General features: G+C 49.4%; 1 protein-coding gene across 3 annotated transcripts in view; it reads right to left on the bottom strand.

Moving 5' to 3' along the window:
- Positions 1 to 529: 529 nt before the first annotated feature.
- LOC122631517 (RNA polymerase II elongation factor Ell-like) overlaps positions 530 to 20857 on the bottom strand; it is a 42540-nt gene continuing 22212 nt past the window's right edge. The window contains exons 1-9 of one of the 3 annotated variants that reach the window (XM_043817317.1): positions 10165 to 10291; positions 5259 to 5383; positions 4460 to 4576; positions 3495 to 3749; positions 3332 to 3402; positions 3006 to 3215; positions 1669 to 2920; positions 1371 to 1548; positions 530 to 1233 (exon numbers count right to left, since the gene is read on the bottom strand). In XM_043817317.1, coding sequence (XP_043673252.1) covers positions 1009 to 1233; positions 1371 to 1548; positions 1669 to 2920; positions 3006 to 3215; positions 3332 to 3402; positions 3495 to 3749; positions 4460 to 4542 — 2274 coding nt within the window. In that variant the 5' untranslated portion in view covers positions 4543 to 4576; positions 5259 to 5383; positions 10165 to 10291 and the 3' untranslated portion in view covers positions 530 to 1008. Of the gene's footprint in view, positions 1234 to 1370; positions 1589 to 1668; positions 2921 to 3005; positions 3216 to 3331; positions 3403 to 3494; positions 3750 to 4459; positions 4577 to 5258; positions 5384 to 10164; positions 10292 to 20857 lie in introns of those variants that run through there. The other 2 variants (XM_043817300.1, XM_043817309.1) reach the window with 2 other exon arrangements.

Here is a 20857-nt window from a genome sequence, read left to right as displayed (position 1 = left end):
GTGCTGGTTTATTTTTGTTCATTTTTTCTTTCGTTTCCTTTCGGCAGAAAGGTGGAATACGTAGTTTTGAAAACGTTTGGCACGCGATCAACCCAAGAGTACCTCTTGGACCCTCTTCTATCTTCCGCAATTTTAGATTTATATATTTTTTTTTTTTTTCCTTTTAATCTACCTAACACTTTTAAACTGGACGACACACTTGGACGCGTGCGCACGGTAAGTAACTTTATTAGAGTTAAAACTACTTTTTTCCTTCTCTCACTTTGCCTTCTCTCTTCGATGCCCCGTCATTCTTTGACTTTTCCAAGTTCGTCGTCGTGGCCGTGAGACGAGAGGCGCGATATATGTACTTACTTATCTCCTTTACTCTTCATCTTCTCGCAACGTACACGCGCGTATCTAGAAAAATCTTCCGCCTTATCCGCCGCCTCGCCCTCCCACGGCCACCGCCGCCGCACACCGCAGCCCGTCTCGGTGTTAGAGCCGATCGTTTCTTTCTCTCCCTTCTCTTGTTTCTTTATTTTTTTTTTGTGTTTTTTTTTTTCTTTTCTTTTTTATTTTGCATCTTTGCCATTTAAACGTACCGATTGTCGTCAGCCTTTTCGTGTTTTATATAATCTGCGATAAACCGAGAAGCTAGCATTGGTCGAATTCAAAACGCCAGTTCGATCGCGCGCGCTCGTCGCGATGTGCTCTCTGCGCAAATGGAGAAAGTCGAAAAACTGGAGAATAAAATTGGAAACGCGTTCTCCCTATCGATTCTCGTAATACAGGCAGGAGGATTCGTCGAACGGCGTTCGTTTTCGAGTCGCGCAACCCCCATTCAGTTCAGTTAAGTTTAGTTTTTCGGCGATAATTAATCCAGGAACCATAAGGACCGTTAAGAAGTTCAGCCTTGCAACTTTGCCGAGAAAATGCAAATTCTGCGACAAGAACCAAGTCGCGACTGTAGCGTACCGACAACCGAGAACAGACGTAGTCAAAGAAAGCCGGCCTTTTCATCGTATGTCAGTAATGTATAGTATCCATTTCGCCCGTGTCACCCATCTTGCGATTGGCCATCACCGTCATGAGCATCATGCTTCCGCTACTGTTTAGCGTATCGTACTCTAGTACCAGTCTCTTTATATGGCTCAACTTTTCGTGCAGATAATGGAAACGACGTTTCGTTTCTCTTTGCATCGGATCGCGCTTCGTTTCGTTATACTCCATGAGAATTTGCCGTTTGACCTCCTAGAAAAATCAGAGGAAAAAAAAAAAGAAAAGGTGAATAAGAGACGAGATCCTTTTTAAGAAGAAAGCAACGTGTTAGCGTCTAGCCAGTCGTCCCTCGCGATCGTTCTCGTTGGAAACTTTTCGACGATATTTACCTTGCATCCCTCTACATTGCCCATCGCTTCCTCTTCCTTCAGGCGCTCCTCCAATTGCTTGAAACGTCCCGAGACCATCGCCATTTGAGCGTGCAATCTTTTGTATTCCTCGTAGTCCGCGTTAAATTCAGCTTTATAACGTCGTCTCTGTTCCAGGCTGCTTATTGTCGTATAATATCTGTCGCAACCGTAAATCGTGCGATAAGAAGATCATCAATCTGCGAGATCGAAAGAAGGAAAGAAAGAAAGAAAGAAAGAAAGAAAGAAAGAGAAAAGAGTCGCACGCTAGGTAACTTACGCGAGGTAGCTAGGGTAGTCGGTAAACTTGGGGCTATCCGGCAAATCGACGTTGCACGTAGACGTCGTGACGGTGTTGTCATCGGCGTTATCGTTGTACTCGGAGACAGGAAGATTCACGAGATTGTGATCCATGGCCGAGAGCGACGTGCCGCCGTTGCTGGCACTACTTCTCTTTCTGGATTCTCTCTCTCTATCGCCTCGAACCCGATCGCTTCTGTCTTTTCGCTCGTTGATCGTACCGTTTGGCATAGCACTGTGACCACCGCTAGTACTATTGGTACCACCACCAGCACCGACACTGACTCCACCCAGGGCGACGTTTCCGGAACAGCTCGTGGAATTAGCCACGTTGCGCGCAATATGATCTACACTCGAACCAATGCTGTTTTCGCTATTAGCTGACGTCGATTTGCTGCTAGAACCGCCGTTGCCACCACTACTACCACCACCACTACCACCACCACCACCACCACCACCACCACCACCGCCGCCGCCACCGCTACCGCTACCGCCACCTCCGCCGCTACCACCGGCAGCACCGACACCGTGGTGATTACGACTGTTGCACGTTGAATTACTATGAGTTAGACTATTATGGGAATTATGGCTGACGGTGTTGACGTTCGTGGTATTGCTCTCGGTGCTCGAGATACCGGAGTCGTTTTGATTGCTCGCGTCGCCGTTGTTGTTGTTGTTACTCATCGTCAGTGAACAAGTTTTGCCGCTGGCGTAGCTTCCGCCACCTCGTAACACTTCACTGTTCGATGTTCTTTCGGCCCGATAATCGGTACGGCGTTCGCGTTGTTGTTGTTGTTGCTGTTGTTGTTGTTGTTGCTGCTGCTGCTGCTGTTGTTGTTGTTGTTGCTGCTGCTGCTGCTGCTGTCTCTGGTCCCAGACATCAAATAAGCTAGCGTTACCGCTAGTACCTACACTAGCACTACCACTACCACCGATGCCACTACCGTTAGAGGCATTCCCACCAATACCGGCACCGACGACCACACCACCACTGACAACACCACTACCTGTCGTCCTTCCGCTCTCACCGGCTTTGGAAGAAGTGGAAGACAAAGACGAGGATGCGTTCGAGCTTGGTTCGGGCTTTTTATAATGCGATATTCGTGGCTTCTTCGTCGGCAAACCGTCGTTACCCTGATAATAGCCAGGTCTCTTGCTAAGAAGATTTGGTGGGGGCCCCGTTATCGCCGGAGGCGAACCCGGATGAACGGAATTCGGTGACTGTCCGCTACCTACGACATTTTATGTAACCGTTTGCATTAAATTGTACAAAGATCGTGCCGAATTTAGAAATTCACGTAATATCCAGCTACCTACCGCTAGATCCACCATCGCTGGATCCAGGTGGCGTAAGGTTCTGAGGTTTCCTTCTCTTCAACATGGCCTTTTCCTGTTCCGTGTAATACGGCCAATCTTCCTGGACGTCGTTCCAAACGTACCTATGCAGATGATACGTGTTGTCCCGCATGAAGGCCACTTGCTTCAGAATCGTTGTCATGCTACTGCGTTCGCGTTCCTTTATTCCTTCTGAAAGATTGAGAGTAACAGAGAGATAACGGAGGATACGATCGAGAGGATGTAAATCTGTCTAGGGGTAAACTAAGGTGTAAGGTCTAAAGTCATCTAAGTACTGTTTCGTTTACCTCTGCTGATGCGATCGTACAACTCGGGTTTCTTGTATGGTCGCAAAGCAAGTAGGTGTATCAGCCGTTCTCTGCAAAATAGAAACGAAAGGAAACGTTATAACGGTATTACTACGAAGAAAAAGATCTGACGTTACACGTATCCGGAGAAGAAGAAACGTACTTGAGAGGTCTGCGCATGATGTCGGAGACCTTTTTCTCCGGTTGATTACGAACGATCGATGGATTACTGCTAGGAGCCGGTTTGTAGGTGGAAGACAATCTCGATTGATTACCACCGATGGACGATGGCTGAACGTTCGACGAGGACGGTTCCCGATGTCTCGGATTGTTCGATGCCAGTGGCATCGTTCGCCCTGTACTTTTAACTTTCACCTTTCGACCGATGTCCGGTCCGTTCGCTTTGATCACCCTGGTGCTACGAACCATCATGACGTATTCTATTAATTCCATTAAGGCCTATCACGATTCTTGAATTCACGAATAAGGAACGAACGAGCAGCGGTCGGATATTGCGCTACTATATTCGAGGACGATGATCTTTGAAACAGAGACGCGATGCGCGTTATCGAGGGAAACGGAATTCGTCGCGTCGCGTCGCGTCGGGTCGCGTCGCACCGCGCTCGGACGAACTCTCGTTATGCAATGCGCTCTCGCGTGAACCGTACCGTGTCACGACGAAGCACTGCGCTCTTCTCAGGGGAGAGGGGGAAGTCTCGATCGAGGGTTCAGCCGTGACGAAGCTGCACTTGCGAGGCGCTCCCAACCTTGGCCGTGGTTCCGTCGTTAAAGAAATTAGCAGTCGCGCGTCGCGTTATACGGCATACGACCTATTTCACCACTTCGTTCCTCCTTTCTTCTTCCTCGCTAGCGCGACGATAAGCGAGGAATATCAATGACTTTGCGAATCGAGTAAATATTGTAAGTAACGAACTCGTCCCTCTCTAGGAACGAAGTACACTGATCGCGTTCCGTTTCGGTCTCCTCGAACCGACCCCCCTCCCCCACCATCTCGCTCTTTCGGTCCTTCTTCCTATGCCCTCTCTTTTCCCTTCCACTTCTTCTTTTTCACCATCGAGCTATTCGTTAACTTTGTTTTCCCGTCGATCACCGCAGTCGACTACTTACCATTTGTTCTTATTATTTTCTTCTGCCACTGCCATTCGATGTCTAGTTGTCTCGTAGACGTCGTCGTTCGCCTGTATCCGCATTTTACACGGCAACGCTCCGAGACTTTCCAGACTCCTGCACAGACAATGAAAAATGACAGGGGGCGTAGATACGTCGGAAGGAAACAGTTCCGAGTTGCAGTTGTTAGTTTAACTTTTGAATTTATTGAACCTTAAACGACGAGTTTATAGCGAGCTTTCCTTGGGTCAGGGTACTCGTATCGACGAGAGCAGGTATATAGTTCCTTTCACGGAGGGCGAAGATGAAAGATTTATAACGTTTCTAAAATATATCTGTTAATCGTTTTGAAAACCTTCGCCCCCGAAGGTTTTTAAAAGGGATGGTTCGCGTTAATGCGTTTGGGACCGTTAACGAAGTCCTACGTCATTTCATCCATTCGAATAGAAAAACCCTCGGGAAATACGCTGCACAGCTGCGGACGTTCGAAACGTTTTGTATTAGCAAATACTTTATTACGGTAGGTTTATCCTTTTTCTATTATGGAATGCCTTGTTACGGGAGGTTTATCCTTAACTTTCGTCAATTACGTTACCCTTAAGTTTCGAAAATAAGAGTTTAGTTTATCGCAAGAATTTGAAATCGTCTACGTTTTTCCCGTTTATGGTCAAGGTCTTCTCAACTTTTCGGACAATGGACTTGGTCGATCGTTGTTCAATGCTCGAAAGCATTTCAGTTTTCGTACTCGCCGAATGTCATATTTTCGAGAAAATGAAGAACGTTACAAAGCGATACTCACGTTGGACCTGTTTGTTGAATGCACTCGAAGCCACCCTGAGGTCCCTCGATGTCCTGATTGCCGGACAGGCTGAAGGTGAAGCCCGCCGAGCCATGGCTGGATTGCGTGGATGGGAACGACAGTTGCTAAAATAAAGAACAAAAAGAAAGTGTAGGTCAACGATCGTCGTTCGATGCGATGAAAATAACGGGGATTATTTTCGAAGGCTTATCCGGAACGCTGAAGCGAGATGTTTTCTTTCTTTCTCCGGTCACGCACCAGAGTAAAAACGTTAAATCAACGAAATACTTTTCAAAGCTCCGACACGTGACATTTAATGCGGTGCGACGCGTATGGCAAATCTCGATAATCGATCGTTTACGAGCGGAGAGGTGTTTTTCCTTTTTCTTTTTTTTTTTTTTTTTTTTTGGAAAATATCGATTCGATAGAGAGCGCCGACGCTCGATCGATTTTCCTTTATTCTCGCTGTATACTCCCCCCCCCCGCCCCTCGTCCCTTCTTCCACGTCGATTCCAATTTCTTCGAAAGTCTATCTCTCTCTATCTTTCTCTTGTCTCGGGCGAGCTCGGAACGAGCAAGATTTCGCAAGAGTCGATCGTACGAGACCCCCTATTTCCCCCATCTTTCCTTTCTCTTCTCTCCTTCCCTTCTCCCGCAACATTCTCGTCCTGCCAAGAGAGTTACGAGGAGTTCGTAATGGCACCTGACATTTGAGAAATTGCGGCTGAAGATATTTTTTCTTTCGCTGCTCTTCTCTTTTTCGCATTGGCCAAAAGCGCGCGCGCGCTTTTGTCAAGTTATTCCGTAGTTGTAAAGCCTAGACGATAAAGCCAACGATCGATAATGAAACGGATAAAACAGAGTCGAAAGGCTCCTTTTGATTCGAGGGTTCGAGAGGGGAGAGGAGGGAGGGAAGCGGCTCGATGTCTCGAGCTTCTCTCACGGGAATTTACGTATCGAGGCCAGGGGGGAGGGCCTCCCTATCGTCCCTCCGCCGTTCCCCGTAGCCCCATCGTCTCTCTCTCTCTCTCTCAAACGAAAGGTCGAATCGCGGCGCGTTCCCGCGCGATATGAAAGTTTCGTGAAGGGAGCGCGCGCGCTTACTGCGGCCTGGGAGCGCTCGTTTCAATTTCACTGCGCGAGAGCGAGCGCGAGCGCGAGCGGCCGTCCAAGTGCGTGGCTCCGCTTTCGAAATCCAACAAATTATCGATCGATGTTATCGTCGCGATGCGATCGAAGGCTTAGCAGGGAGCATACGTAAAACCGAGACAAATTTATTTTCGATCGGAGTAAAAACTTTCGGCTCCTCGGTAAACGTTCGTCCGCGAACGGTCGCGATTTGCGAGGCGGCGAACGCCCACCTACTCTCGCCGTGCCAGCTTCGAATTATTTCGGTCCTAAAGGCCGCAACCTGCAGTCGAGACGCATACCTGCTACGTGCGACATTCTCGCGAACGCGAGTAGCGCCGCCTAGCAAGCCGACCGAATTCGTGAGAGAAGAGAGGAAAGGAAAGAAAAGCGATGGGTCGATTTTATTCAGTTTCGAAGCTCGAAAAAAACGTACGACTCTTAATGGAAAAAGTTTGACGTACGATCACCCTTAGTCGACTCTCGAGGAAAACTGGTCCGAATAAACGACCGTTTTGGACCGTCCGCCGTTTCTCTAAAACGGACTTTAGACGAGACCCTATCGCGCGATTGTCGCCGTCGACGGACAACTTTCACTGCTCGCTCGCTCGCGACGTCGAGAGCTTACCTCTGCGAGCAATGTGCTTTTGCCTCTGCGCGCAAACGCGGAACACGAACCGATGTACGAAATAAATCCGAGAGCGCGTTCAACGAAACCGCGGATCGTCGCTCGTGGTAGAGAACGAGGAGGGGAGGGAGAAAGAGCTTGTAGCTCGTATTCGATAGATGTAAAAGACTTATGGTACACCGAGGTTTCCTATTTCATCTCGATCGTGCTTTCGTCATCCTACTTGCGTCATACTTTTTTCCCCTCTCGCCACGTCGGTGATCCATTGACTCTTCCCCTTCGGACATTGAAAACTTGCTTAAAACGTCGTTTGTCTTCTTTACGTTCGACGTGAGATAATTAAGAGGAAAAAATGTCGAGGCTCGTATCAACCTTGAAAGAAAAAAGATGGGAGCGAGAGAGAGAGAGAGAGAGAGAGAGAGAGAGAGAGAGAGAGGTGGCACGCGTTTCGAAATTCGCACACCCGCATTCGACGTTATCCTGACCGAAAGTAAGAGGGAAAAGCAAAGATAAGCGCGCGAACGAACTCGAGCGACGCTCGAGAGCACGCGATCTCGTCCTCGACTTGGGACGAAACGGCATTTGGCACAAGGTCGTTTATAGGCGCCGCGCATAGGTGCACCGAGAGTAGTCTTCGCGCGCGAGAAAGACGACGACCACGAGAGCGACTCTCCTCCTCCTCGCCTCGCCGACTTTCGTTATCTCTACGTTCTACCGTTTCGAGAGAGGGACGACGATCGAATCAGCGTCGAGGACGACTTTGTCCGCGAGTCCGCGACGAAAGTTATTTCGCGACGACGCGAGCGGTCGTCGCCACTGCTGCTTTTTTAAAAGACGAGGTTTTCGTTTCGCTCTTATCCGTTTGCGATCTCGAGTCGCGAGGAACGTTGAAGCGAAGGGAAGAATGGAGGAAGAGGAGGAGGAGGCGACGAGGAAAAAGGGAGGAAAATCGAATTCCTCCGTGAAACTTTCCTCGTTGATCGAGCGAGCTAGGAGCGAACAGTCACCCGATGCAGAAAATAAATCGCGCGGACCGAGTGAAAGTCCTTAGACTCGCGCGTTGCGGCTGCAGGCGGAGAATCGAACGCAACGCGACGCGACGCGACGCGATAACCCCCGTTAAATCGAGACGCTGACGTTGACCAGGCCGAAATACGAAAGAACGTTCGTCGATTGAGCTCTCTCTCCGCTCTCTTCTCAAAATCCATTGCCGCCTCGACGACGTGCGAATAAAAGTTCATTCTCTTTCTTCTCCTTGCCAAAGTTTCATTTTTTGTTAATGTCGATACGTCTCGGTTCGACGTTTGCTCGATACGCGTTTCAAGTTCGAAAATTGAGCGACGCGGCTCGAGCTCGATTTTCTCCGATCGAAAAGATCGCACTCTATTTTCTTTAGGGCCTACGAAACGAAACGAAACGAAACGAAACGAAACGAAACGGAGGAAAGACGCCGGTTAAAAATCCCTAGTAGCGTAGCTCGTCCAACGCTTAGCGAAATCGCGGCGAATCGTCGGGATTTGGACACGTACCTATTTAGTTTCTCTCGTCGAAATTCTCTGCGGTTTAGTTTCACGGGCCGCGAGTTGAAATCGTTTACGGTGGGCGATTAAGAAATTAAGAAATATCGGAGCACCGGCAGGGAGATACGCGTCAAGGAACTCGTAAGCGCCTTCGAGAGAAAGCCCTCTTTTCGCGAGTCGATCGCGAAATTCTTGGTCGCGCATCGTCGATCGTATCCCGCGCTCGCGCCTTCCTTTAATTAGGGGGAGAGTATTTCATTGCGCTAAGGTAATCTCGGGTTCTCGCGCAATAGCCGGGCGTTATTGCGAAATCGGGATGGCGACGGCGACGGCGACGTCGACGGCGACAGAGCCGCGATCCCTTTCTAACGCGCTCGAGAGACGCCTTTTCGTTCTCCGATTTCGGGTTAACGATCGGAGGTGAAAGGATAACCGATAACCGAGCGGTCTTTATGATTATAATTGTAGCCTTCGCCATATGCCTCTCCCCTTCGAGGAAAAGTGACGTAATCCGAGCTTCGTTGAAACTCGATGGAAATTCTCGAGTTTAATGGCGAAGCGTAAAACGATCCACGTCGAATTGGCGACGATCGTTGTTATACAGGGTGAATCGTTCGTTTCATCGTTTCGCCTTTCGCAATCGACGAAATATCGACGATCGAGTAAAATCGAATGTAAGCGTGTAAACGACGTTTTTTTAGAAAGTTCGTGCGCCGCGGTCGTCGTTGAAGACTCGAAGAAATTGCTTTCGCGACGGGTCATCGCTTTCGTTTCGAATTCCGTAGCTCGTTTCGGCACACGCGTCGATTTATAAGAGTCTTTGCCGCGTCGAGGAAATTAGTATTCCCGGCTTGGAAAAGACCTAGACCCGATATCGGCCAAGAATTGCCTAATCCTACGCGCTCGACGCGTCTTCCAGCGCCTTTCTGCTTTACCCGTCCTCGTCCGAAAACTGAAAATATAGGACGGAGGATGCGCGGACATTCTTCCAAAGGGGAGTCAAGCCGTACGGAAGGATTGGACGGAATTTGGGGGATTAGAAAAATCCTGAATATGGTTAAACGATCCGAGAGAAGACGTTGATACGAGTCTCGACGGTGAGATTCATCGACCGCCAATTTATTCTTCTTTCGCGCGAAAGAGTACGCGCTCGCCCACGCGCGCGATCAAACGCGATTATTATTCCGACGCGCTCGGACGCGTCCTTGGTATCGATTATGGAAACGTCATCGGAGATCGATCCAAGCGCGTCGTCGATTATCGTACAGATCTCTTCCCGGCGAACGCGCTTAAATCGCCGTTAACGTTAGAGATATTCCAGAGATATCGAACGTGAGAATAAAAAGACCGAAAAAGGGAAAGAGCGGTCGAGGAGAGAAACGAGGAACGAGTTCTATTCGTTTCTATATTCGTCCGACCGGCGGAAAATAGTTTTCGGGACGACGCGGGGACGCGGATAATTGCAAGGGCGTGGGCACCGACGCGGCGTTACACTATATCCGTACATTCTCGCTTGGCTCGTCCGTGATTCACCACTCGCAGCGGCATAGCGCGCGCGCGCGCGCACGGCGCACGGACGGGGGTGGGAGAGGGAGGGAGAGAGAGAGAGAGAGAGAACTATAAATAATACCTTTCTGAATCATCGATCCTCTGATATGCCATCACACAGGCGCCCACCCTTTTCTCGAAACGAGAGTCCCACGTTCCAAGACCACCGGCGTCATTCATCTTTCGTTTGTTCTCAGTTTTCGCTTTTTTGTCTCCTCTCGTCTTCCCGTCGAAACATCGAATACGCTCTTAAACGAGAGAGACACGTTCGAGGGTGCTTAGGAAATCGATAGAAAGGATTTTCTTTCCGGAGATTAAACGCAAGGCACCCAAACGATTCGGTGAGAAACGAGCAAATCGAGAGACAATTTCGTTGGACGGCTCGCTCGCTCGCTCGAGGATTAGTGTGTCAGTAGGTTAGCGAGCGTTACGCGAGATCGTCTTCCTTGTCCGAATCTGGCTCGTCCTTTCGTGCGCCGCCGAGACGCAACCTGCAGGTAATGCTAAACGGTAAAAGCGTCGTTCGCTGGACGACTCCGTCCGAGCGGAAGACCGCTCGAGTTTACGCAAGTCGACGGAGAAACGAGGAAACGATTAAAAATTAAAAATAGTAATAGCGTCGTGGTAGTAACGAGAAGTATAAATCGACGCGACGTTACGCACGCAATCCAGCCTGCAGATACATACGGACGAACGTGCTCGTACAACATGTACGCTGTGCTACATAAATATATCGTCGCATATATAGCACACACACCGATGCTACCGACAGACGCCGAGTAAAGAGATAAAAAGGGAAGTGGGAGAGGGAGTTCGCGGTAAGCTTACGAAACAAAAAATACGTGTAAAAAAAGGAAGCGTAGTTGCTTTCTTCGCGCTATGCCGATAACGAAAGTTAATCTCGTCGTTACAACGTGTTTCTGATAAAAAAAGAAAAAGACGCGCATTCTTTCTCGCAAGAATATTTTAAGCGAGCGAGATCGAACGTGTTTTTTGTACCGTGCCGCCGATGAAGAAATAAAACGTACGAGAAGCTTCTTGAAAATTTTCACTCCTTTCTCTCTCCCTTCCCGTTTCCCGTGGCTATCGGTTTCGAAGAAAGCTCGATTCTCCCAAAAAATAGAGTTTCGTGGAAGCGCGATACTCGGAACGCAGATAAAGCCGAAAATATAAGTGGACTGAATCAGAGATCGGACGAAAATTCTACGCCAATGCGTTGGAGCTGAAAATACCTCGTATATCTTATCTCTCGAAGCTCTTTGTCTTTCGTTCGATTCTTCGGTCGCGTTTAATCGCGTCGAAGCGAGACAACGTCCGTTGATCCGCGGTACTTACTCGTGCATATATTAACGTCGCTTCGAGTTCGTTCGTCTCTCTCTCTCTCTCTCTCTCTCTCTCTCTCTCTCTCTCTCTCTCTCTCTCTCTCTCTCTCTCTCTCTCTCTCTCTCTCTCTCTCTCTCTCTCTCTCTCTTGGGAAATTTCGTAATACCCCGAGAAATCGCGATATGGTAATTATCGAATTTCTCGTGTAAAGAAAAGCACCTTTAGGCGGACGGAGAAATAAAGGACGAATGTGCGAAATGAAAAATTCTGAATCCTTTCTCGGTTCTTCTTAGCTCTTCGCGTGTCGACGAAAACGGAGACGCGAATGCTCCGCGTGCGCGCGTTTGCAATTCAATTCGCGTCAAGTTCGTTGTAACCGTCGACTTTAGGTACGTTTCGTCGTCTCCGAGCGACCCTGCCATTTTCAAAGAGTTCAACGTTGATCTTTGTCGACGTCGGCGCGACCCATCGACAACGCTTTTTTATCGATGACGTAGTAAACGTTTAACAGTTATTGCATCATCGAAAGTCAAAAGCTATTATCGAAAGCTTCTGCGATGGAGAAGATACGAAAAAAAAAAAAGAAAGAAAGAAGTACGTTAAGGGTAAGTGGAGGAGATAGAGCGTCTCTTTATCGAGAGAGCTCGCCTGGCAACGCGCTCTCGCGATCGAACGCGCATGCGAATCGCTTGGCTAATACGTGCGACTTTACGACAGAGAGAGAAAGAGAGAGAAATATCTTATCGCTCCTCAAAGTTAACTATGTAAATATATGTACTTGTTTTTGTGACTTTCTACTCGTTAATCCCTTTTGCTTATCCATTGTATCGAATACGATTTTCGTTTCGTTTTAAACTTTCTTTTCCTTTCTCTTTCGGTCGATAGAGATAGAGATAGAGATAGATCGATAGATACATAGAGGAATGACGACGACGACGACGACGACGACGACGACGACGACGACGACGACGACGACGACGACGACGACGACGACCCCGACGACACTTCTCAGAGTCAATGACAACGTGGCGTTATCGCGATTCCACTATTATTAGAACAGACGTTATCGGCGAGTGCAACGAGCGAAGGGCTCGTGTCCGTCGCACGGACCGTTTATACGTGTTACTCCAACGACTAGTTCTAACGGAGGATACATCTTTCGTATACGAGTATACGTATGCGTGTATTCTTTCGGTTCGCGAATAGCCGTGCTATTCGAATGGGAAATTTGGCAAGTTGCTGTTGGCTCGCCTTGACACTGAAACTGTCATTTTCATCGAGGAGACTCTGAAGAGCGAAGAAGAAGGATGCTCCGTTGTCAAGACTATTTTCGACGCTTTCTAAATCGAGTACCAAAGTTCTACCTCTTCTCGAGAATCTTTATTCTCGTTTGCGTACACGAATTTGAAAACTGGTCGCGAAATCGAATAGATAATCGGCTACGATTCGATATTTGATCGATTCAACTGTTTTGTAACAAGATAAAACGAACGAAAAGGACGGAAGATAGGCAAGATTTCGTACGATCGCGAATGAAATCACGTAGCGAGAGAGGCGAGGTCGTCGGAAAGAGGTAGAAGAAGAAGAAGAAATCGGAGCCGGATCCGGTGTTGAAGGCTGCGCCACTCGCGCGTACTCGTCGCGCACTCGTCGCGCCGTGCCGCGAAAATAAAAATCTATCGAAATGTCAAACCGGTCTCCCCCCTCTCTCTTTCTCTCCTCCGTGGAATCGGCATTTCGCAAAGACGTCGGAACATATCTCGAACGAACGTTTTTAATAATTTCCTCGACGACGCTTCCTCCGCGATGATCGATTGAAAGGAGAAACCCCGTGTACGTACGCGAGTTCTTTGCGCAGCGTTTACCAAGCCAGGCGTGACACGTTTTACCGTAGAAAAATAGAAGGAGATAGAGAAGAGAGGCGTAAAGAAAAGACCGGGACAAAGCGCTACGAAGAAGGGGCTTCTTTGCCGTGCGAGTTTCACAAAGGAATCCTTTAACTAACGTCCCCCGTGCGCACGCGCACGACCACTCTTTTTCTCTTCGACGCCTCGATCTTCGATCGCGTCGTCTTTGTCATCGCGTTGGACGCTTTTCTCGTTATTCCACGTTGACTCGCCGAAATCGAAATCGAATTCGAGAGGTACCTTTCCTCGATTCCTTCCGCTCGTCGCGTCCTCGTCGAAACTATCTACTACGCTGCTAAGAGCTTCGCGAGCGTCACTTAGAAAATCTTTCGAGGGATCTTTCGAGTTTTCGATACGAAAACGAATTCGATCGATGCTCTCGTTACGCAAGCCGCTGTCCCCGCGATCTTTGCTCGTTAACGGCACGAGAAGCGATCTCTTTTCTTACCTGAGCACGTCGTATATCTCGTCGAGCGCGAGTCTTCGTCTCTTTCGTTTTTTATCTTCATTGCGTAGAAAAACAAGACCGTTGCATCATTCTTAGAGCAGCGAAGAGAGAGAGAGAGAGAGAGAGAGAGAGGTAGAGAGGTAGAGCTTATCGGCGTTGCGATATCTATCCGAAGGAAAAGTAGAACGCGCAGGTACGGTATAAATTCGAGTAAATCAGTCGACCGTCGAACGAAGCAAACTTTTAATGGAAGAAACGCGCGTCGAGAAGTGGAAACGCGCTTGGGAGAGAAATAGAGGGGGCGCGGGGGAAAGCCGTAGCACGATGCCAAGGCAAAGAAAGTGAATTTCCGTTTTCACGGTGACGGTCCGTAGAAGGCCTCACCGACTCGGAAGTAATTACGATCGGATTTCTCAGAGCGACCGCCGCAGAGGTGGTGCCTTTTGCCAACTCTCTATCGCGGAGATTGCTCTCCCACACGGACGAAAGTCCAGAGAGCGTGGAAACGGCCTTATAACGCATCCATCGAGAGACGGGCGCGCACGAAGCTAGCCTTCTCTCTCTCTCTCTCTCTCTCTCTCTCTCTCTCTCTCTCTCTCTCTCTCTCTCTCTCTCTCTCTCTCTCTCTCTCTCTCGTCTTCTTCGGCGAGAACCGACCTCGGAGCGACATCGAGGATCGGCAAACGCGCTTCAACGACCGTGGAACGTTCCTTTTTCGTTCGCGACGATCCTTTCCCTTCCAATATTTTCGATAACGAGATTCTTCGATTCGGCTCGGAAGCGAGGAGGAGGAAATCTTATCGATCATAGGTAACAGAGAACTAAAGGCGAGCTCGCGACGACGCGCGCGTCCGAGTCGAGTAAAAATAAGACAAAGCGGGATTTTACTGGAACGAATCGGACGACTCCTCCTCCCACGCAAACGCCGTTCTTTATTATTATCCGCGACGCGCCCCGGCTTCTACTTTCCTCCTCCCTATCCCCATCGCTCTCTATCCGCTCGAGAACGATTTAGGCTATTTTAAAACAAAGACTCGGTCGAAGCGCAACGCGCGTCGAGATTCGCGAGCGAGAAGAGAATAACGAGAGGAGGAAGAGGAGGAGGCAGAAATTGTTAGACGTGATAGAAAATTGCTTCTTTCACCTTCGGCCCTTGCGGCGAATGCAGGAGCGAAGCGTCCTTACGAAGAACGAAATTTGACCATTTTCCATCGTCCCTCCGTTCTAGGTACACGTACAACTGGTACGTTCGAAGCGTAACCGCGTCGTCGCGGTTCGGAAGTCCTCTCTTCGTTTCTCTATATTCCGAGCCACGAGGATCAACAGCGCCAATGACTACGCGGTATTCGCGAAAACGCGCGATCGTCTTTCTCCTTTCGACTCTTTTGGTAGTCGGCAACTCGAGTTCACCTTGAAGAACGAGAGGGAAAAAAAGAAAAGGAGGCGAACGAAGGCAAGGGGGAGGAGCTCACTCGCGGACCTTGGATCGATGCGCGTCTCCGTTGCGACTGTCGCTTTCCTCTTTACGCGCTCGCACGTAACACGTAATATCGTATACGGGTGTGTGTAGAGGTAGTATCTTCGAACGGATACGGATTCTTTCTCTCTCCGTTTTTTTTTTTTTTTACCCCGACCCGTCGTACCCGAACAACGACCTATAATGCAAGGATCCGCTGGTCGATGGTCCAGCGTGCGTCGTCCTCTTCCGTTTGGCGAACCACGCCCAAGAATTCTCGAGGACTCGTCCGTCGAACCGCGCGCGCCCTGAACGACGGTCTGCCGCATGCATATGCGTACGCACACGCGTGTATGTCGCGCGCGCGTATATATATGTATATATATATATATTTTTTGCACTCTTTGCTCGAGAGAGTAGCCGTCGCGAGACGTCCGCTCGTCTCTTTGGCGAGGACAAAGACGCAACGAAAACGTCGTCGGTTACTAGAGCGATAAAAGTGGTGTCACTGGTGACGACGACGACGACGACGACGGTAGTAGCAACTCGTTCCGGTGGTATAGTATCGAATTAGAAAGAGGATGAGAGCGTACTTCCTACGTCACTCCTCTAGAGGTCGTCGAATTCTGTGACCTACCCCAAGCGAATCGTACACGTGACATTTCCCAAGTCGTTGATCACGCCTGCACGTGCCTTTCTCCTTTATTATTTCCTCCTTCTCCTTCTCTCTTTCTTTCCCTTTCTCTTTCTCTTTCCGTCGATATCGAATATCGAAACGGTTCTTTCCTCTTACGTCGTCTTTCTATCTCTCTCTCTCTCTCGCTTGCTCTTTCTTACCGTTCGGATATGTATGCATAATATATGCGCTCGTAGGTTCGTTCTCTCTCTCTCTCTCTCTCTCTCTCTCTCTCTCGTTCTCTTTGCCCGCACCGCGAGACCGCGGTGTCAGGTACGAAGCGAGGTAAAGCGCAACGACAACGGCATATCGATCGAAGCGCTTCGGAGCCAGCCGCGGCGAGTGGCTGATTCCAGCTCGAATCGCGCGGCTTTATATACCCGCGAGCGACGATCACGTGGCATAGCTCGGCTTTCCCCACCAACCACAGGCCAGTTCTCGAGAGCGCGCACGTCGGACGAAAGATTTGTCACGGCGATCGCGGGCGTGAACATCGCGCGTCCAGGCTCGTTCGAGACTCTTCCGAAGCGCCGACGACCGCCAAGGAAGGAGATCTGCTCGAAGCGTCTGCGCGTCTCGTCGTTCACGACGACGACGACGACGACGACGACGACGACGAGACGGAATGACGCGGAACGAGCGATTACGCTGTTTACCAGGTTTTTCTCGGCGTCGAAACGAGCGTAGTTCGATTCATTTTATTTCGATTTTTTTTCGAGATATAACGAGCGTTACGTCGAGGCACGTTCCATCCACGCGAACGTAATTCCCCGTTGCTCGTTATCGCGCACGGTTAATCCCAGCGCGAAGATCGCTATCGAGAGGAAAAAGAACGCGCGGACGGAGGGAGGCCATCGGGGGAAAGATTTACCGCGAGTCTTTTCCTAAGAGTCGTTCGACGACCGTTTCTTCGTCGACGCGGGATTCGAGCGCGGAAAGAAGATAAGACGAGGGAGGGGAAGGGAAGCGAAGAAAAGAGAAAAGTGGATTCGGGTTGCGCCGTAAACGACCTTCTTAAAGGCAGCGATGCGGAGGAGAAGGAGGAGGAGGCACGGAAGACCGTTGCGATAGTAACCTACATAGCGCCGGCAGGCACGCCGAGCCGCTTAGGTTCTCGTTGCGCGACCACCGCAACGCGCCGCGATGGATTCCTTGGATTTTCAGCGAGACGCAACCGGACGAATTCTTGCCTTTTCCCTTCCTTCCAGCGTCGACCGAGATTTTCATGAGCGACGAGAGCGAGAGGGGGGTAGGGGGAGGGGAGGAAGGAAGAAGCCGAAGAAACGTCGAAGGAGCGCGCGTTAGCTCGACGATGCGACGTGGAGCTTTGAAAATGTCGTTAAACGCGACCTACTGACATTGAAAGCCGTTATCGCATTATAAAAGGAATCGAAGGTGCACGGGCTCGGTTCGATCGCGGATACGACTCTACTTTTTTTTGCCGTCTTACGAGCGTCCTTCCGTTACATCTGCGTATTATCGATGCGATAATCGCGCGATTATTCTTTTACGTTTCCTAGGATGGCCTTGAGATCGCGTTATCGCCTCGATGCCTCGGGCAAATAAATATCACGCCATAAACAAACGCCCTAAGCGTTTAACGAGACGCGACTCGCTTCTTCTTTATATCGTACATACGTTCTCGTTTTACTTTTCGTTTTTTCGAGACTCGTTCCTTTTATCGTCGCTTGTTTTTATTATAAACTCGTTCGATCTGTTCGACCTGCATCGAAATGTATATCGCGAACGCGTTAAAACGCGGAAAAGGGGATGGAAGAAACCACGTCGAGAGGACTCGATCGGCTCGACGGATCGTCTAATTCGCGTTAAAATGACGAAGCGACGCGTCGAACGTCGCCTCAACTCGCACGCATCGTCTCGAGGCACGGAGATCGTGCGACGAGATAGACGCCGTTTAGAGGGAATTCCGTTATCGTCTGCCAACGCGGCTAGGAAAGAAAATCGGTTAGCCTTAGCCTTACTCGCTCGTGCGAACGAATCGACTACACCTCCTCTCGTTTCCGAGCGAAAAAGGCCGTCGGATCCGAAGCGTTCGATAGGCGGCTCTACTCCGCTTTCCGCGAGAACGGACGCGAAGATACCGACGACGCAATCTCGAGCGCATCCTGTCGTGACGTCACTGGCGACCTCTTTCGAAGCCCTTCGAAATGGAAACTTTTGCGAGTCGTTCCCTTTCCCTCTTTCCCGAGACGGGTTCGAGCCGATCCGGTCTCCGAGACACGCTAGAACGCGTCCGCTTTCGAGACGATCGACGGAGCGTGATCGATCGCGAAAACGGAGAAGAGAAGAGAAGAGAAGAGAAGCGAGGAGGAGAAGGAGGAGGAGGAGGAGGAGGAGGAGGAGGAGGAGGAGGAGAAAAAAGAGAAAAGCTGACTCGCAGGAGTAGTGTCGCAAGGAAAAATAATCGCTCGCGACGCGACTTTGAACGCGGAGGAAACCGCAAAGGAAAGATTATAATCCCGCGATGGCTCGGGAGGTATGGGCCGTGCTTCGAAAGAGAAGGTGCTTCTCTCGTTTCGCGATAATAATTGCGTTTTCCAATGGCAAAGGAAGCAATCTACCGTGGACGTCGAGTTTATCGGGCTCGTACGCGTCGCGAAAGGTCGAGAAGTAGAAAGAGCGTCTCGCATATTTTTACTCCTCTCGAATACTTGACGACTCTAAACGACGAAGATACGAGACGAAAGGAAAGGCAAGAGTTTCGAAATCGCGTCTACCAAATCGATAATACAATAGACGCGGATCGATTAAAAACGAGCACGTTCGACGTACGCTTTATCGCTTATCTTCTTTCAGAACGTTAGATTTTACTTTTTTTTTTACTCCTCGTCGCTATATTTTCCATCGCTATACTTGGCTCGCTACGTGGATAGTACGCGTACGAAGAAACTTTATTAATCCCGGCTCCTCTTTCGTTTCTCTCGTCGTTTTCACGCGTAACGCCGTCTTTTTATTCGCGGTAACGAGTTTCCGATAATAAATATCTACGGGCGCCTCGCCTCGGCTTTGAATATTTTTTCCCTTCGTTCTTCTTTCTTCTTCGTCGCGTGTCTTTATATTTTTCTCTCCTTACCCCCTTCTCTCCCTTTTCATCTTTTCGCGGTTGGCCGCTGGCTCCACGCCTAGACGCACAAAAATACGGGGGCAAAGAGAAAGATAGAAAGAGGAGGAGAAGAGAGATCAGCTGTGTCGAGCGACGTATAAATAATTCTCGGCCCACTTCCATGCCGTTTCGGCGATCCAAAGACGAGCCAAGGAGGCGGCTGTGGAAAGTGGAGAGAGAGAGAGAGAGAGAGAGAGAGAGAGAGAGAGCGCGCTCTCGTGTCCACGTGAACTTCGAAATGCCCCGAGAGAAACGCCTATCCGTAGTTTCGTACAAAGACGATCGCTGTATCGATAAGTAGGCTCCAATTTTACATTCCAATCGTAGTTTGTTATTCTCGATATCCTTGAGGCGTAATGAAATTTCTTACCTCGCGGAAAGTGGAACGTTTCCGACGAATGCCCGGATTATTTTGAAAACATAAAATACGAAATACGAAAAACGATCTCGCGCCTGTGCGACCGGAACGTGCTCTTCTTAAGCAAATAATAACAAATGTTCGAGAAAAAGTTTATCGCGCGTTCTTCGTTTCGACTCAACGTGTAAATACAACGTCCCGTAGAAACGTACAAAAGAGTTTCGTATTCTCCGTTTCGCGAAGATATCGCCAAGGAGACTCGCTATTTCGGACGTGGCGTTAAAATGATACGAAGTAAGATAGTCGACGTTCGTAAAAATGCATAAAACTCGTATTGTAAGCGTTAAACGAATCGCGTACAACGTTTTATTATACGGATAACGTTTTGCGGGCGATAATCTATTTTTTCTTGCTGAATCAGAAGAGAGAAAGAAATACGTACGCGTTTCGCGTTTCTCGCGCGGACGTGGCGCCGACGTTTCGGACGCATCGCTGCTTTTAACTACTGCGACGAACCTTCCTTCCTCTCTCCCGGCCTCTCCAACCCTTTCTTTTTCTCTTTTCTCATCCACTCGTTCGTTCCGCTCTTACTTTTGCGATTTCGTCGCACTTTGATCTCCGCGCACGGCGACGTATCTTTTTCACGAGCCTTTTCGCGTTCTGTCGATTCCACGCTAAAACTTAAACCTTTGCTCGAACGAATGAAAAGAAAAATAGGAGAGAGGATTGGACGGAAAGGAGCGTAGAAAGCAGCGGTCGTGCAACATCCAAGGACGACGCTCGAGCACTTTCCTCGAGCACGCGCGATTTCGAAGGAGCGGTATGCGTGTCTCCGCGATGAATAAACGTCGTGCGAGAAGATCGTATCGAATCGTCGATGATCGGCAATATTTATGGATTAACGATCCTTTTGTCTCTTCCACGATCCGACGGGATCGTCGAAGGCCGGATAAATTTTTTAACGTCGTCTCGTAAATCAAAGATTCGTAAAATTCTCGGCACTCGAGGCAAACGAGACAAGGACGAATTCCAAGACCGTAGGAGGTGGTGTCTTCGACGGAGGCAGTTTGCGTCCTTGAAAAGCGACGTCGCGCGACGCGACGAGTTCCCGAATCGGTGCCCTATAAGAAGTTCCGCTCGACTCTGCGATCGACGAAGGTAGCAAAGGAAATTCGTGTATGGGAAACAACGGTATGGCGAGCTCCATTGAGTGTAAAGCCAGCGAGGTAACGGTTTCCGGGCAAGGATGTGGCACAGCCTACATACCTCCGGCATCGTGGAAGGAGAAGGAGAAGGGGGGCAAGAGAGAGAGAGAGAGAGATTACCACAGCAAAGTGGGAGAGAAAGAGATAATAGCAATGACTAGATAGATTTTTTATTCGCCATCGTATAGGCGTCTCGCATCGTACGTCCATCTTCCGCGCAAAGAAATCCGAGTGACTTAACGGAGTCGTGATATATGATAAACGAAAAATGTACGAAG

The sequence above is a fragment of the Vespula pensylvanica genome, chromosome 1 (genome assembly GCF_014466175.1).
Source record: "Vespula pensylvanica isolate Volc-1 chromosome 1, ASM1446617v1, whole genome shotgun sequence".
Lineage (NCBI taxonomy): Eukaryota > Metazoa > Arthropoda > Insecta > Hymenoptera > Vespidae > Vespula > Vespula pensylvanica.
The sequence above is the reverse complement of the archived record's forward strand: the minus strand, read 5'-3'. Positions and strand labels throughout refer to the sequence as shown.